The 16992-nt window shown below is 41.1% G+C and overlaps 1 protein-coding gene across 3 annotated transcripts in view; it reads left to right on the forward strand.

Moving 5' to 3' along the window:
• FANCG (FA complementation group G) overlaps positions 1–10639 on the forward strand; it is a 38022-nt gene extending 27383 nt beyond the window's left edge. For all 3 annotated transcript variants that reach the window (XM_063453786.1, XM_063453783.1, XM_063453785.1), the window contains exons 8-11: positions 6159–6305; positions 6549–6712; positions 8648–8723; positions 10171–10639. In XM_063453786.1, the coding sequence (XP_063309856.1) occupies positions 6159–6305; positions 6549–6712; positions 8648–8723; positions 10171–10470 (687 nt within the window). In that variant the 3' untranslated portion in view covers positions 10471–10639. The remainder of the gene's footprint in view (positions 1–6158; positions 6306–6548; positions 6713–8647; positions 8724–10170) is intronic.
• Positions 10640–16992: the final 6353 nt, after the last annotated feature.

Consider the following 16992-nt stretch of genomic DNA (forward strand, 5'->3'; position numbering starts at 1 on the left):
TACTGCTCAGGACTGTTCGTGGGTTTGTTCATGCGAACGGCCGCCAGGGAGCTTGCATTTGGTTCCATTTGTGAGAAGGTAAAGTGCCGAACCAGGGGCACCCAGGGAAAAATGCTAATGGCGTCTGGGCAGGGTTACTCCCAAACGGGGTCTCAGACCTGGACCATAGTAGGTGGGCAGGAGGCCAGCTTCCACACTCCTCCAGGAGTTCTTGGCAAACTATTGTGGAAAGGAGCATTTGTCACACCTGTTTGTTTAGAGTTACATTAACCCCTTAAGGACCAAACTTCTGGAATAAAAGGGAATCATGACGTGTCAGACACGTCATGTGTCCTTAAGGGGTTAAATGCCTTGTGTTGCGGACCGTTTTACTTACAAGAGGATAAAAACCGTTTAGGCGATAATCCCCTTTTCCATAGACCAGCAGCTACTGCAAGCACCAATCTCCCGAACTGCAAACACACGAACTCTGGAATCAGCCGAACAGGAAAAGCATACAATCCAATTCCCCCAAAAACGAGACGACACATCGGTTTGAGGGTCAAGCAGAATCTGAGGTGCTGGCACACCCAGTATGGTTTTTATTGCAGTCGTTACAAATACAGGTCCGCCCACAGGGAGGTATAAAACAACCACTCACACATCAGTTACATCCCACATATTCCCTCCCCTTATCTTGAGAGGAAACTCAATTATACATACAGTTAAAACATACTTTCTACCCAACTTTCATAACTCTAAAACCATACATCACATTCACATAACAATACATATCCACAATCAATCCATTCAGGGGAACAACACAGTTGGTAAAGTATCTTTTAAAACCCCTGCCAGCATGGCTTTCCGGCTCAGACCGGTTTTACAGAGCCCTCTCTCCTGGAGAAGTAATCCAATTACCTCCCAGGACAGAGACAGACTCCATTGAGCACCTGGTGACACAAAGACAGTAAAACACTTTATGTATTTTAAAGTCACCTTTTACACATAAAACACAGACATTTCACATATCCCCAGATAGCTGGGATCTGAGCGCACAAAACTACCGAATAGCGCGCAGATCCTATTCACACAGTTCAATTGCCATGGAGCCGAAGTCTTTAACTACACGAATGGGCTCCATGGCATAGCTATCTGGGTTAACACATTCACATAAAGTCTGGTCCAAAGGCAAGAGGCGGGCAAGCAGCCCCCTCCAAGGACACGTGGCGAGGTCAGTTTCGCCACACTTCTCCCCTTTACCCCCCAGACTAACAGGGTATCTGACCTCCTGCCGGTCAGTGCCCTGGTTAGTCCAGCAACCCACCCACGAAGCACAAACAGCAGTACCTCCCACCCACAATAAATGTTTACTCCACCTGGATAAAGTAGCAGCTTGTCCAGGTTCCTCACCACGGCTGTGCGGGGAGCTGGTAGACTGCCTTGGTGGGTTGCTGAGTGGGCAGAGACCAGCGGTACTCTGCCCTGGTGCCAGCGCTACCACTGAAGTAGCCTGATTCCAGCCTGGTTGTGGGAGGGGGAGACCGACCGTCTCCCCTCTGGGTACACAGCTCTGGGGCTGGGGGACAGGACCGACCGTCCCTACCCCTTGTGCTGCAAGTGCAGAGACTACGGTCCCATCTGCACTGTTGGGGGGGTGTAACCTCTCCCCTTGGTGGGTTAGGCTGCCACTGGAGAGAGGGTGTAACAAGCTCCTCTCTCTGAACTGTAACCTGCCGCTGGGGAGAGGGGGTAGCAGGCTCATCTCCCTGACACTCTCTCTGCTGGTGGAGAGGGGACCAGCTGTCTCCCCTTTCAATATTTTGTCCTGCTGCTGGGGTGTGAGACTGACGGTCTCTGCTCCCTGCAGGACACTCTGCCGCTGGGGAGGAAGGATGGCACCTTCTGCTCCCTGGGGTACACACTGCCGCTGGGGAGGAAGGACGGCACCTTCTGCTCCCTGGGGTACACACTGCCGCTGGGGAGGAAGGATGGCACCTTCTGCTCCCTGGGGTACACACTGCCGCTGGAGAGGAAGGACGGCACCTTCTGCTCCCTGGGGTACACACTGCCGCTGGGGAGGAAGGACTGCACCTTCAGCTCCCTGGGGTATACACTGCCGCTGGGGAGGAAGGACGGCACCTTCTGCTGCTGGGGAGGATGGACGACGACATCAGCTCCCTGGGGTACAATCTGCCGCTGGGGAGGAAGGACGGCACCTTCAGCTCCCTGGGATACAATCTGACGCTGGGGAGGAAGGACTGCACCTTCAGCTCCCTGGGATACACACTGCCACTGGGGATCCTCACAGGACCAGTCTAGGAGATCTGCTGCCTCGGCTACCGCTGGTTGCTGTTGGGAAGGAGGACCGGTTGTCTCTTCCCGGGCCTCATTGAGGAGTCGCAGGTAATCCCCCTCCAGGTTCCATTCCTTGGCGACCAAATACTGTAGGTCTGCCTCGAGGTCAATAGCGCTAGGGAGACCCAGCATGTCTTCTCGGTCGTAACACCGGTCCCAAAAACTAGAGTCGGTAGCTTTCCCAAAGTCCTCATCGTCCATATTATCCCAAAATCGGCCAAGGCCAGTGTAATCTCCGCCTTCTGGGAACTCATACTCTGCCATCTCGGGGAAACACTGAGCTGCGTACCATTGTATCGCCTGGTATGCGTCGTCTAGCGCCAGTTCTGCATATACTAAAATCTCGAGTCTAGTCACCCACCCTTCTTCGGTCTGTTTTCTCAGGAGGGGCATACGCTCTGCCATTCAAGCCAGGATTCGCCTTCTGCTGCGGCACTGATCCCCTCGCGAATACTGTACTTCCTCTAGGGCTTCATCACACAGCCTGGCTCTGACAGCCTCTCTGTACATCAACATGTCCTCCTCTGAGACTGCTCCAGACCCCAGGACGTAATCGTTCAATCTATCTTGAAACTTCTCCTCCATTTTCTATATAGGGTCGCTGTACGGGTACTAGCGTTGCCCTCAATTTGTAATCCAGGAATGGTGTTGTCTGTAGCTGTCCCTCTGGTTGTAGGAACGATCCCGCCGCTTGCCACCAATTGTTGCGGACCGTTTCACTTACAAGAGGATAAAAACAGTTTAGGCGATAATCCCCTTTTCCATAGACCAGCAGCTACTGCAAGCACCAATCTCCCGAACTGCAAACACACGAACTCTGGAATCAGCCGAACAGGAAAAGCATACAATCCGCTTACACTCCTGGCAGTCAGCATACAATCCAATTCCCCCAAAAACGAGACGACACATCGGTTTGAGGGTCAAGCAGAATCAGAGGTGCTGGCACACCCAGTATGGTTTTTATTGCAGTTGTTACAAATACAGGTGTCCACCCACAGGGAGGTATAAAACAACCACTCACACATCCGTTACATCCCACATATTCCCTCCCCTTATCCTGAGAGGAAACTCAATTATACATAGAGTTAAAACATACTTTCTACCCAACTTTCATAACTCTAAAACCATACATCACATTCACATAAAAATACAGATCCACAATCAATCCATTGATTTACATCTGATAATTTGTGAGTGGCCAATTGTAAATTATAACACCTCACTTACTCCCACACAGTTAAACGCTATGTCTCTCCATTTTATCTGTATTTAGCAGATGATCCCCTATTCTATATTGCATTCAGGGGAACAACATATTAAAAATGACATGAATCAGATCAGGGGTTCGAAAGTTAGTAAAGTATATTTTAAAACCTCTGCCAGCATGGCTTTCCGGTTCAGACTGGTTTTACAGAGCCCTCTCTCCTGGAGAAGTAATCCAATTACCTCCCAGGACAGAGACAGACTCCATTGAGCACATGGGGACACAAGGACAGTAAAACACTTTAAAATACATAAAGTCACCTTTTACACATAACACACAGACATTTCACATATCCCAGATAGCTGGGATCTGAGCGCACAAAACTACCGAATAGCGCGCAGATCCTATTCACACAGTTCAATTGCCATGGAGCCGAAGTCTTTAACTACACGAATGGGCTCCATGGCATAGCTATCTGGGTTAACACATTCACATAAAGTCTGATCCATAGTCCAAAGGCAAGAGGCGGGCAAGCAGCCCCCTCCAAGGACACGTGGCGAGCTCGGTTTCGCCACACCTTCATCCTTGGTTTTTATTCTTTATTTATTTAAATTATTTTAAATTGCAGTGGCCATAGTATTTGAAACCTTTACATTGCCAAGGTTATACCAAATTTCACTGCTGTCCGCAATGTAACTGGATAACTCCTGTAATTTGCCTTCTTTAAAACCTTAGTCGTGTTGCTCATTGGTACAGTGATTATGATGTAACTTTCTGTACTATTCTCTACTATTTACAAGTTTAATTTCTAAATATTGAACAATTGACATGGGAGCCAACTGAATGTTCCTTCTGGTTGCTTTACCTTTAGAACTTTGTCCCAGAATTGCTCCTTCATGTAATTACAATGTAATCCAGGCACTCGAGGTACAAAAAGTAGCAGATTGATTGGAAAATCAGAACCTAAATTGCAACATTTTCACCTCCAGTGAGGTCTTTGTCTAACCAACACCACAGATATATAGATATAAAGATTGTTTACTATCACATGATTGACAGAAGCAAGTGAAATCACAAACTTAATCAAATGATCCGCATTCAGATCCAATCGGCAGAAAAGTGGGTTAATACCAAAGCAAGCAGTGACACTAAATGTCACAAGGAGCTAAGAATGAAGTACTTAAATAGATTAAATGGACACTATAGTCACCTGAACAACTTTAGCTTAATGAAGCCGTTTTGGTGTATAGAACATGCCCCTGCAGCCTCACTGCTCAATCCCCTGCCATTTAGGAGTTAAATCCCTTTGTTTATGAAACCTAGTCACACCTCCCTGCATGTGACTTGCACAGCCTTCCATAAACACTTCCTGTAAAGAGAGCCCTATTTAGGCTTTCTTTATTGCAAGTTCTGTTTAATTAAGATTTTCTTATCCCCTGCTATGTTAATAGCTTGCTAGACCCTGCAAGAGCCTCCTGTATGTGATTAAAGTTCAATTTAGAGATTGAGATACAATTATTTAAGGTAAATTACATCTGTTTGAAAGTGAAACCAGTTTTTTTTTTCATGCAGGCTCTGTCAATCATAGCCAGGGGAGGTGTGGCTAGGGCTGCATAAACAGAAACAAAGTGATTTAACTCCTAAATGACAGTGAAATTGCAGGGGAATGATCTATACACTAAAACTGCTTTATTTAGCTAAAGTAATTTAGGTGACTATAGTGTTCCTTTATATAATAAACAGAAAAAGGTGTCCAACGACTCAACTTGAAATTCACCAAAACATAAGAGGAGTTATATGTAAAAGCGGCACATACCGCGGAGCAGTGCAGGATGCGGCTGGTCATCCGAAGCCTTTGGCCCTTTTTAATCTCCATGGCTGTGATTTCCATAGCTGCAGTTTTGTCAGTTTGGCTTCATGACACTCATGTGGTGATGTTTTGGATCATGTGACTGCGCTATGCTCTCCGCTTCATTCATGTAATGCAACTTTGCAGCGAGTCTCCATTTACTTTTGGTGTGGCCCCTTTAGGATTATATCCACGGCTTTGCTGTGATGTACTTTTTGGACATTGGTGATTTTCTTTGGTCGCCGAGCCACGTCCTCTACTCCACGGGTTTGCTGCTTTTACATATAGACTATTTCCAGTTGCCTCTTTGGTCTCCCCATTACTTTTTAATTAAGTACTTAATTCTCCGCTACTTGTGTCAGTGCTTGCTTTGGTATCAGTACACTTTTTTTTTTCCCAATTGGATCTGGATGCTGATCATTCAATTAGGTATCTGTTTGTGATTTCCCTTGCATTTATTTTTAATTATGTGTCCTATATATGGATTGTGCTTACTGTGGTGTTAGACCAAGACCTCATTGGATGTCGAAATGTTGTTGCTTATGTTCTTTCCCAATAAAGCTGCTACTTTTTTTACCTTGAGTGCATGTCACACATTGTATTTTCTACTTATGTATGGGGGTCACCTGCCTTGGCCCTGGTTCTGGACCTAGGATTACTCAGTGAGAATTGTGCTTACTTCCTCTTTTAGAACTTGCAATGACCATAGTTCACTCGCACAAGAATATTTAGCTGTGCCCAGTGTTTACCTTGTGGTTTCTTTTCCAGGGGTTGCTTCACTTGGCGCTGGAGTACTTAAAGTCTGCTATTCAGAAGAATCACAAGTGTTACAGTGCATTTTATAACAGTGCACTTGTATACAAACATCTGGGACGACATAAAGCTGAGGTGGAAACGCTCTTTATGCTCGATTGTGTAAGTCACTTTTCGCAACCTCAGCTGATGCAAATATTGATTAAACTAAAAGTGCAAACTGGTGACAATGGTCCAATGCATTTTGTGGAACAAAATAAGCTGCCTACAAAAGCTCACGGATGTAAAAGTGTGAAATGAGTTGTGATCAGACTGCATGTTGGCTTGGTGTAGTTTTGAGGCTATTTAAATACACTTGATTTTATTCCTGTCTGATTCTCATACAGATTTTTGCTCTTCCTTCAGTGTCTTGCTGATCCCAGCGAACCAGTTGGCAACATTGATGAATGGTACTACATCATTGCATCAGATGCCTTTATGGAGATTGAAAGCTCGAGTCAAGCATCTTGGGTGCCATCTCTCTCTGAATTACGATATTTGCTTGCACACAACAGCTTTAAGTACAAAATGTATGAATATCAGAAAACTACAACTAACTTCAGGAGGATATATGCTTGAAAGACCTTGCACATTGATATGTATTTTCTTACTCTTAAGTGTTTAACCAGGAACATTCAATTGAGATCTGTTTGTACAGTGTATGCAATATTATCATAGTTTTAATAGACTTGTACTAACCTATTTGTGAAAAATCTACAAAGTGAATGAATTTGTTTTTTTTAAAGGAACTTGGTCATAGCAGCATGAACACAATAGTTTGCTGCTGTGCTGCCTCGAGACATTTTTAGTACATTTAGACCATTTTCCAACCAGATGGTCACATCCCCTGCTTTCTGGTCTTCTGCAGTAGAATCTGAGTAGCTGTACAGAGCTAAGCGGGGTCACACAGGACAGTGCTCATTTGCAAAGAGAATCAAAGAAAAGTATTTTTGTTGGGGTTTCTACAACCATTGCTTCACAATCATTTGTATTACTGACAAAGCAGAATTTTGTATAAACTGGGCAATGTGTGTTGGGATGACCATGCTGATAAACAGGGGCGTACCCAGAGCATTTGGCCCCCTCCCTCCATTCTCCCCCCGCCCCCTCCACTTTAAAATGTGTAAAACACCTGCAATATTTTGGGGGAGAATACAAATTTCAATAGAAATTAATACTTTTATAAATAAACCTTGTTACTCCTCCTTGCTGTTAGACAACCAGCCCTGGTGCTTCCTAGTTTGTTCAGCTCAGTGGAACTAAACTTAAGAAGCATACAATTACTTAGAGCACACCTGCCTTGCAAAGACTTCTCATTAAGCTGCATTGGGAGGTAGGTAATTAGGCAGCCACAGAAAGTCTGGGCTGGTTTAGAAGGAGAGTGTCTGCAGCGTTGAAAATCTACTTTATTTTTTATTAAAGCAACTTGCTATTAGGAGTATACTAAAGAGCGATTTTTATTTTTTTTGGCAGTGGAGTGTCAACTTAACATTTAGTTTGCACAGCATTTAACAATGGCAAAAATATAGAATCCAAAAAGCTAAAGGGACACTATAGTCACCAAAACAACTTTAGCTTAATGAAGCAGTTTTGGTGTAAATCATGCCCCTGCAGGCTCAAATTAAGTTGCATCTGATTAAAAAGGAAACCATTTTTTTTTTCATGTAGGCGGTGTCAGTCACAGACAGGGGAGGTGTGGCTAGGGCTGCTAAACAAACAAAAGTGCTTTCACTCCTAAATGGCAGACAATTGAGCAGTGAGATTTCATGGACATGAGCTATACACAAAAACTGCTTCATTAAAGGACCACTATAGTGCCAGGAAAACAAACTCGTTTTCCTGGCACTAAAGGGTCTTTGGCTCCTACTTCCCTCACCCTCAGGGTCCCACTCCCGCCAGGCTCAAGAGGGGTTAAGGGGTTAAACACTTGCTTTTCTCCAGCGCCGGGCTCCGTCGGCGCTGGGGACTCTCATCCCTCTTCCGACGTCATCTGCCGCTTGTGCAGCAAGAGCTGCGCGCATTCAATCAGTCCATAGGAAAGCATTTCTTAATGCTTTCCTATGAACGGCAGCGTCTTCTCACTGTGAAAATCAGTGAGAAACGCTGAAGCTCCTCTAGCGGCTGTCAATGAGACAGCCGCTAGAGGCTGGATTACCCCCTAATGTAAACATAGCAGCTTCTCTGAAACTGATATGTTTACAGCTGCAGGGTTAACCCTAGATGGACCTGGCACCCAGATCACTTCATTAAGTTGTGTGTCTATAGTGGTCCTTTAAGCTAAATTTGTATTGGTGAATATAGAGTCCCTTTAAGAATCTTGGGGGTAAAAGCCCTAGCCCTTAAACAGAGCAAATAATAAAACATTTTGCATTTAGATTAAAATGGGCCAATTGGCAACTGATTACTCTATGAAAGACCGCACGGTATTTTAGCCATATCATGTTTGTCTGTCTTTCTCTTTAAAGGATTGATCAGGCAGCTGATTATTATATGACACTCATTCGTTTTTTAAGGGAGGAGATGAATGAAGAAATGAGTGCAGTAAGTGGACATGATTAATATTTATTTTTTATCTATGAAGATTGTTTACATTCACTCATGAAATTATGATACAACTGTCGCACCATAGGTGAAGCTGAAATAAACTGCTATAGTGCTAACAGAATATTGTGCTATATGGTAGTTCCTCTCTAAATGAACATCATTTCTCTGAGCATAAATCAATCCATCTCATACATATTCTTACAATGTTAGATGGTGCAAATGACTGATCTAGTGTGAATTCTGGTCTGCTTTTCTTTTGACCTGCCTAGGTATATTTCAATTCTACAGATTTCCAAGGGTCCAAGCGTGATCAGGCCAGGGTTAAATAGAAAGTGAGATTGTAACATAACCACTGCATACTATTTTTGTGGTTTTGGTGCAGTTTGTCTTGGGTGCCATCTTCAACTTTGTAAATAGAATGTGAAAGACTCCTAACCACTACAATGCGTTCTTGTTGTTGTGCTTAGTGTCCATTTTAAGACTTTATTGTACAGGGCATTGTTAAGTATTTGCAATCAAATTACAATTTATGCATAAATTTAGTAACGTAAATTTTTTCCCAACATTCTCATTCATTTAATTTCAGGTAAGCAAATAAATTGCCCATGTAAATGTTTGACGGCATTTTGAAGGAGAATCACAACCTCAAATACTACCAAATAGCTATCGCATCACAAAGTGTTCAGTAACCAGGGCCGGTGCAAGGATTTTTGGGTACACAGGCGAAGATAACGTTGGTCCTCCCCCTACCCCCTCTCCTCCCAATCCCCATAAAAAGCATCTTAACCTGTGTGCCTCGTAACCCGCCTTTTGTTGCTTATCCCCCCTTTTTAAAAATGTCATACCCCTTTAGTGTTAATCAGTTCCTGTACCGCGGTGCGCTCGGCCACCCTACACAGAGTGACTGGAAGGAGGGAGCACTCTGCGCTTTCCTCCTTCCGGTCACTGTAATCTAGCACCTTAAGGCGGACGCTTATGCTACATTATGGACGCGCCGGCCCTATCAGTAACTCCAACTTCTGTTATTTGAAGACCGTATCCCAAATTTGGAAGTTTTTGATGAAGGTGGACAAACTGAATTCATTTTATCAGTGGTTTGCTAGTAAACCTGTTTAAGTAAAGTTCACATGACCCTGAGCTTGCACACAGACTAGTTAACCTGTTAAGTCACGTGTAGTTTACAAGTTTCCAGAATAAGTCCTAGAGTTATCCAGCTGATATGGCATTCATATCCCATCTTATGTCGTTTAACAGTATATACAAATGTAAAATCTAGTTTTTGCACACGATGAGTAATCATAAAGTTGAAACCTCCCCTTCTTACTTGATTTTCCTTCTATTGTTAAAGCTGGTTACTTGGATCATGCCCACTTGTTTTTGTTTTATTAAAGCATACTGTATTTTAAATTAAATATATTTTTCCATGCATGGTGTTTTTCCTCAGCTTCATGTTCCCAATATGGCTCCCCTTCCACCCATTGCAGAGATTTTGCTTGAAGCAACAGAATGTTTAATACAATCAGAAAGATTACAAGAAGCCATGGTAGTGTGTGAAGAATTGATCATAAAGACCAAAGATGTGATCCCATGCAGGATGATCATAGATTGTGCAAAGCATGTAGATAATGTAGTCAATGAACAACTAAATTGCATCCTGTGGACATCTGCTGCACATCTATTAAAGGCTAAACTGCATGCACTGGAAGATGAACCAAAGACCTCAATAACTGCATACACCAGGTAGAACAAGGGACTTTCATACAGAATTACATAGGTTGGTGCTAACAATGGACCCATAGCTGTACCTTATGGTTTGTATATCTTTCCATTTAATAGAAAATTGTAAATATATCCTTCCAAGTAACTTTCTATGATATGGTAGGTTTGGGTGAGAGGACTGTCTTAGAGTTAATCAATAGCTTTACATTCATATACTTAAGGTATTACTAACATTTTCATTTGATCTAAAAACTTTGAAATGGTAAAAATTGACAAACACCTTGGAGATTTGTGGAGGGACAGAAGAACTTCTGGTAGAGATCAAAGTTGGCGTCATCTGCTGCTTCTGTCATTTGGCATAGTAATACAGGTTTCTAATAGAAATTTGGGTTTGCCAATAAGTCTTTCAAAACAAAGTGCTTGTTTGTAGTTACTGGTTACCTTGCTGTTTTTTTTTTTTTTTTTTAACCATTCAACTTCCTGACCTTTTTTTAATATTTTTTTTATTTATTTTTTTGCAGCTGTATGAATTTATTGCTCAAAGTCCAATTTACAAATAAAGGTAAGTTTTTTTTTTTTTTTGTTTTTTTTTTTTTTAATGTGTGGTAGAGCAAATTATTGATTTAGAACAACCTAAAATTGAGTCCAGAAAATATTTCTATATTGATCTTCAAAGCGATACAGAGGACCTCACAATTGTCTAGTTGCCTGAACACTCTGCCATGTGTTACCTTTTCTCTCTTTACACTCTGTTTCCTTTGAGTTTTTGCTATTTGTTTCTGGTTGCCTGTTTAATGAGTCTAAATGCTTTTTTATTTATATGGTAGATGCGGTTAATCAGTCTATCAGTCCTCAACATAAGCAGGCTGTTATCTCAGAGGTGTTAAAGTGCTGTGCCTTTGTTGGTCGGAGCCATCAGTTTTTGTTGCTAGAGAACCTAAAGGAAGCATTACAAAATGCCCATCTTGGCATACAAACGTCACCAGGTGAGTCTGTGATCCAAATCATGTGACCTTATAATTCCCAGTTGATTTCAATAGTGAGTATTGTGATCTGTTTTTAAAGAATGTGGTGATTTAAATGACACTGCAGCTTTTTTTGTGACCTATGTGAACATCAGCATATAATAGAGATAAGGATTGAGATAACGAGTAATTTTTATATATTTCATAGTTACTTTACTGAAAAGAGATGTCTAAGTTCAGCCTTTCTTAGTTAGTTTTTGCTGTTGATCCATGAAAGAAGACCCGAATCTCTAAAGACACTGGCCATTATGCAACAATGAAATTCTTTCAAGGAAATAGAAGCCTAATCATTGCCTTTTAGCTTAATTATCTAACATTTGTGTTTTTCTTTATTTTTTTTTATTTCACACTGTATTTATTATAACAATTTTATATACCGGTAAATAAATGCAAACAGCTTGTGCCATTTATTTGAACAGTGAAAGGGCATGTGATAGCACGGGCAGTGGTGTATTCTGGATTTGTGCTGCCCTAGGCACGACTAAACTCGGGCACCCCGTTAATCTAAATTTGCCCCACTTCATATCAAAGCCACTTTTTTGACTGACAGACGCACGCCCTCATTGACACATGCACTGATATACTCACTGACAAATACAGTCATTGGCGTGCACACACACTGTTTAAATAACCCACACTTTCACTGGCAGACACACACACTGGCGCTCCCACTCTCAGATACACATACACTGACATACACTCACAGACATACACACACATACTCACACTCACTGACACGACACTCTTACTCACAAACATTTATTATTATAAAATTTATTATTATTCTTATTTATATAGCGCCATCACATTCCGTAGCGCTGTACAATGGGTGGACTAACAGACATGTAATTTTAACCAGACCATTGGACGTACAGAAACAGAGAGGTGGAGGGCCCTGCTCAATGAGCTTACATTCTAGAGGGAGTGGGGTATAGTGACACAAAGGGTAAAAGTAGGGTTACAAAGTAGGTTGTTAGAAAAGTATTCATTGAGGGCTTAGTAGGTAATTTGTGACCGTTGCATCTTCACAGCAATTGAATAAATCTATAAAGTGGCCAAGTCCTTAGCAGCTTATATCATAGGTGCTTCAATGTTTAAGTTTTAAAAGTTACGTTTGTCTCTGCCCTCGGCCTGTTCTCCACATAGGATCCTGACCACATGACACGTTTCACCCTGATTGGAGCTTCCTCTGACAATTCCTATTGCCCACTATCAATTTTGCAATTTAAGATACAACCTCTGTATACAATCGCTTATGGCAAATAAAGACAAGTTGACAATAAGTGCGAAGTATTTGGAAATGCTTTAAAAAAAGAACAGGCAGTAAAGTTGGTTAGATATTGGGGAATGAGCAATATCTGATATTCTGGGATTGCTTTTGTTTTTTTTTTTTGAATGGGAGTATTACTGCATGATGGTTGAACAAATTAAAAATTTACAAACTATTTTGCTGCGTTGTATACATAATGTACTGTTCTTGGCTTGACCTTCTCTACAGCTTGCCCTGAAGCAGTAGAATGTCTGTTGATTTGTCTTTTGAAAATGGATCGGAAGGCAGAAGTGGAATCTCAGTGGCGGACATTCAAAAGTAATAAGAGTCGCTTGGATGGCCAATGGAAGTCTATTAAATGGTATAGCTATCTATTAAAGCATCCCTGCCAATACAAAATGAATATTTTATAATGATGAATACTTTGACATCCTCATAATGACTGTTGGAATTTCAGTGAAATTCTAACCCAGCAGTAGGGACTACTTTGTCTTCATAACTTTTCTACACTTGACAATAGGTGAAAATACCTTATGTCAAGCCCTCAGCCATCACTCCCTGACTGCTGAGGGGAGAGAGACCTCTTCTACAAAGAGTTTCACAGTATCCTCCATAGAGCTCAATCCTTTACACTTGCACATGCACAAAAGTATAATGTGGACATCTGCTCCTGGTAGCTGAAGCACCAGGAGTTGAAGAGGGTCTGCCGTGATGTTGGCAGCTGTAAAGGACCGGTTCAGATAAGTATAATTCATCTTACCCTGCACTCAGCCACCGCACTGCCAGCGAAGCTGTCACTGAGAGGCTTCTTTGCTAATTATGCAAAGGCTATAGATGGTGACAGGGCTGGCTTAAGTACTATGTCTTTTTTACAGTTTTAGAAGTCATCCAGGAAACCATTTAACTGAATTCCCAATGATGTCCTGTACCAGGAGATAATAGAACATACTCAAAAGGGTACTTAAAGGAACCCTATAGTCACCAAAACAACTTTTAGCTTAATGAAGCAGCTTTGGTGTATAGATCATACCTCTGAAGTCTAACTGCTCAATTCTCTGCCATTTTGTAGTTAAATTACTTTGTTTATGCAGCCCTTTTCACACCTCCCTGGATGTAACCTGCATAGCCTTCCTCAGCACTTCCTGTGAAGTGAGATGTAATGTTTGCACTTCCTTTATGGCAGTCTATTTTAGAATTTCTTATATTCTGCACAGATACTAGTTTCCTAGACCTTGCAGGCACCTCCTGTACGTGATTTTAAAATTCAATATACAGTCCAGGAGATAAAAACTTCTAAAGTAAGTTACATCTGATTGAAAATGAAATAGTATCAGAGTGGTAACTTTGAGCCCAGATCTCAACTATGGCTACTGTACTCCTACATATTTCTGCTTATGCACATTGTCCCTGACTAGGATTCATTGATAATTATGAAAGATTTAGTATATTTTTGGCTTGAATAACCATGTGTACTTTCCATTGGACACTTTGTGATATTTTTGTTTTCTTTCTGTTCCAGTTCCCTGCCTTTGTTTCTACTTGAGTACGTCAACAACAAGTTCTTTAAGAACAAATCTTTAATGAGAGATGTCCGAAACTTCCTGGATGAAGTGGTTAAACTAGAGTTAAAGTTTCCATGTAAATAGGTTACCCTCTGGATCCAAAGGATTTCTTCTCCTGCTTTTTCTACAGTAATCACAAAGTGAAAATGTTGTATCTCCAATGCAGAGGTGTTTAGAGGTTTACATGTGCACACATCATGAAACAAACTCAGAAGCTAACCTGCAAATATTTCAAGATAACTTTTGATATATTCAGTTTTCCAAGTTAAATCAAAGAATGTTAAGCCATGCACTTAATCCAACACTTGAATGAGGTTGCAGGGTTTGTAGTAACCACATTGTAGAAATAATTGTTACATGTGCCCTATTATAAATGTTTTGCAACACAATGGTAGTAAATCTAAACTGTTTACATCAGGGCTGCACAAAAGGTAGATCCCCAGATCTTGTAGAACTAAAACTCCCTTGATGCTTTGCATGCTTTTAGAATGCCTTTTAATGACCAAGCATTATGGAAGGGGTAGTTTTAAAACATCCTAGTTAACATAAAGGATTTTAGTATTCAAAGATTGTTAGCTCCTCTGCCACCATCAAGGTAGATGTTTATACCCCAAGCCAAGGTTTGTTTGGCTAGGATTTAGCTCTGGTTATATCTGGGGAAAAAAGTGACCTTTAAATGAGTCCACTGTTTGCAACACAAATTGCACCTTTTTGTATGCTATAATATTTTTTTGTAATATTTATTTTGGCTATAAAATGTATTTTCTTCCTAATGCTTTTGTTTCTCTTTATTTATTTATTTTTATATCCAGGAGTGGCAGCATAGATATAGCTTCATAGTAACTCTTGGTCGATTAGTCACAAATTATTGTATTAGGAATTTATAATATCTTTATTGTGTTGCTATTTATTTTGACAACACAATATATATTTATGGGAGAAAAAACATCAGATCATTGAGAAGGATGCAACAAAAAATTGCATTTCTAGTAGAAATATTCAGTGCAAATTTCAAAAACGCTAACAAAGTCAGCTTGTCAGATTTTTGTGGAAAGTGGTAGAAGGGGTTCACATGGGGGTTCAGCCATTGACATTAGATAATGATCCCAATGTATCCAGGCTGTGGCATCATGTGTATCTCAGGCACTCATGCTCCTGGTTTTCTCAATCTTTGTTGCACATCTATTATTTGAACATTCTTTACTATAAATAAAATATCCCCTTCAAATACTTTTATGGTAATACTGATCTGATTTTATCAAAAGATAAAACCGCCATTCTGAGGTCAAGAAGGATTTTTTTTTTTTGCCTTCTTTTGGGTCAACAGAAGAAAAAAAAAAACAGCGAGGGAGGCTGAACTTGATGGACACGTGTCTCTTTTCAGCCTATGTGACTATCTTGTCTTCAGTATGCCACTGCAATCATGACGAGAGATCCTGGTCAGTCCTGTCCGCCTCCTACTTTAAAAAATAAAAAAAAGCCCTCAAACATGGCAATCCTGCCAATGACACAAAATTTCATACCTTGTCAGCGTATCTGTGTAGGAATTGAGTGATATTATGGGGGAGGTTTATTGAAATTTGTTTTGTGTTTTTTTTGTGTTTTTTTTGTGGTTTTTTTTTTGTTTTTGTTTTTTAACCCCTTAAGGACCAAACTTCTGGAATAAAAGGGAATCATGACATGTCACACATGTCATGTGTCCTTAAGGGGTTAAACATGGTCTAAAGTACTACAAATTGGGGCAGTTGACACATTCCACACACAAAATTACTTGCTAACATATTAGATTGTGGGAAAGCAATCCCACATTTATCACAATTAATATAACCGATTTGCAAAAATCTGGGGATTTTGAGGATTGACTTGGTGCAGTTTGGAAAAAGTCTGAAATTGAAAGCGTGACAAGGCGTTTGCAGTTGCATTGTCACCCCCGGGGTGTGAGTGCAGATGCTGTAAAACTGGTGTGTAGCAGCGAGCCATGTCCGTTTTCTGACTAAACTCGTGATTGTAAGGAGCTGGCAGCGACTTTGGTTAATGTTACAAGCTGCACAGTTATCTTAATATTAAATTTGCTGATTTGCCCTTCTAAAGGCAACAGTTTAAGAAATGGCGGCTACAACGGGTAGATTTCTAATTACCCTAAGCTGAAGTTTATTGAAAAGCTGGCAGTTCTCTGGTTTCTGGAGGCCAGGCGCTATAAACCCACATTTCCCATAAATTGCTGCATAGCCGAAAGAGGCCGAAAAATCTGTTCATACTATGGACAAGTCTACAGAGAGTACAAGTAATTCTTGCCACATCATGAGGTTTGCTATAGCCCTTGCATCTAGTGTAACCCTAGATTCACAGATAGAAAGCTCGGGCAGGAGACAAAGCAAGTTGGAAATACATTACTGACCCTGTGAGATAATGTACATAACCAAATTCAGCATACCTGGAAATAACAGAAGCTCTTTGATAGTGCGGAAGTTTTTGACCAATGAATGCATTCAGGGATTCCCTGGATTTAAAACAAAAAAAAACAAATGTACAAATGTAAAAATGTAAAAAAAAAAAATGATATATAATTATTTTTTTTTTTTTACATTTTGGAAGACTGGTTTCCATTGTGACGAAGTCTTGGTAATGCCCAGGAAGTTCAACCTAGTACTAAAGGTTTGGGACTGATTTTTGCCCCAAAAGCAAGTCTT

This window comes from Pelobates fuscus, chromosome 5 (assembly GCF_036172605.1).
Source record: "Pelobates fuscus isolate aPelFus1 chromosome 5, aPelFus1.pri, whole genome shotgun sequence".
Taxonomy (NCBI): Eukaryota; Metazoa; Chordata; class Amphibia; order Anura; family Pelobatidae; genus Pelobates; species Pelobates fuscus.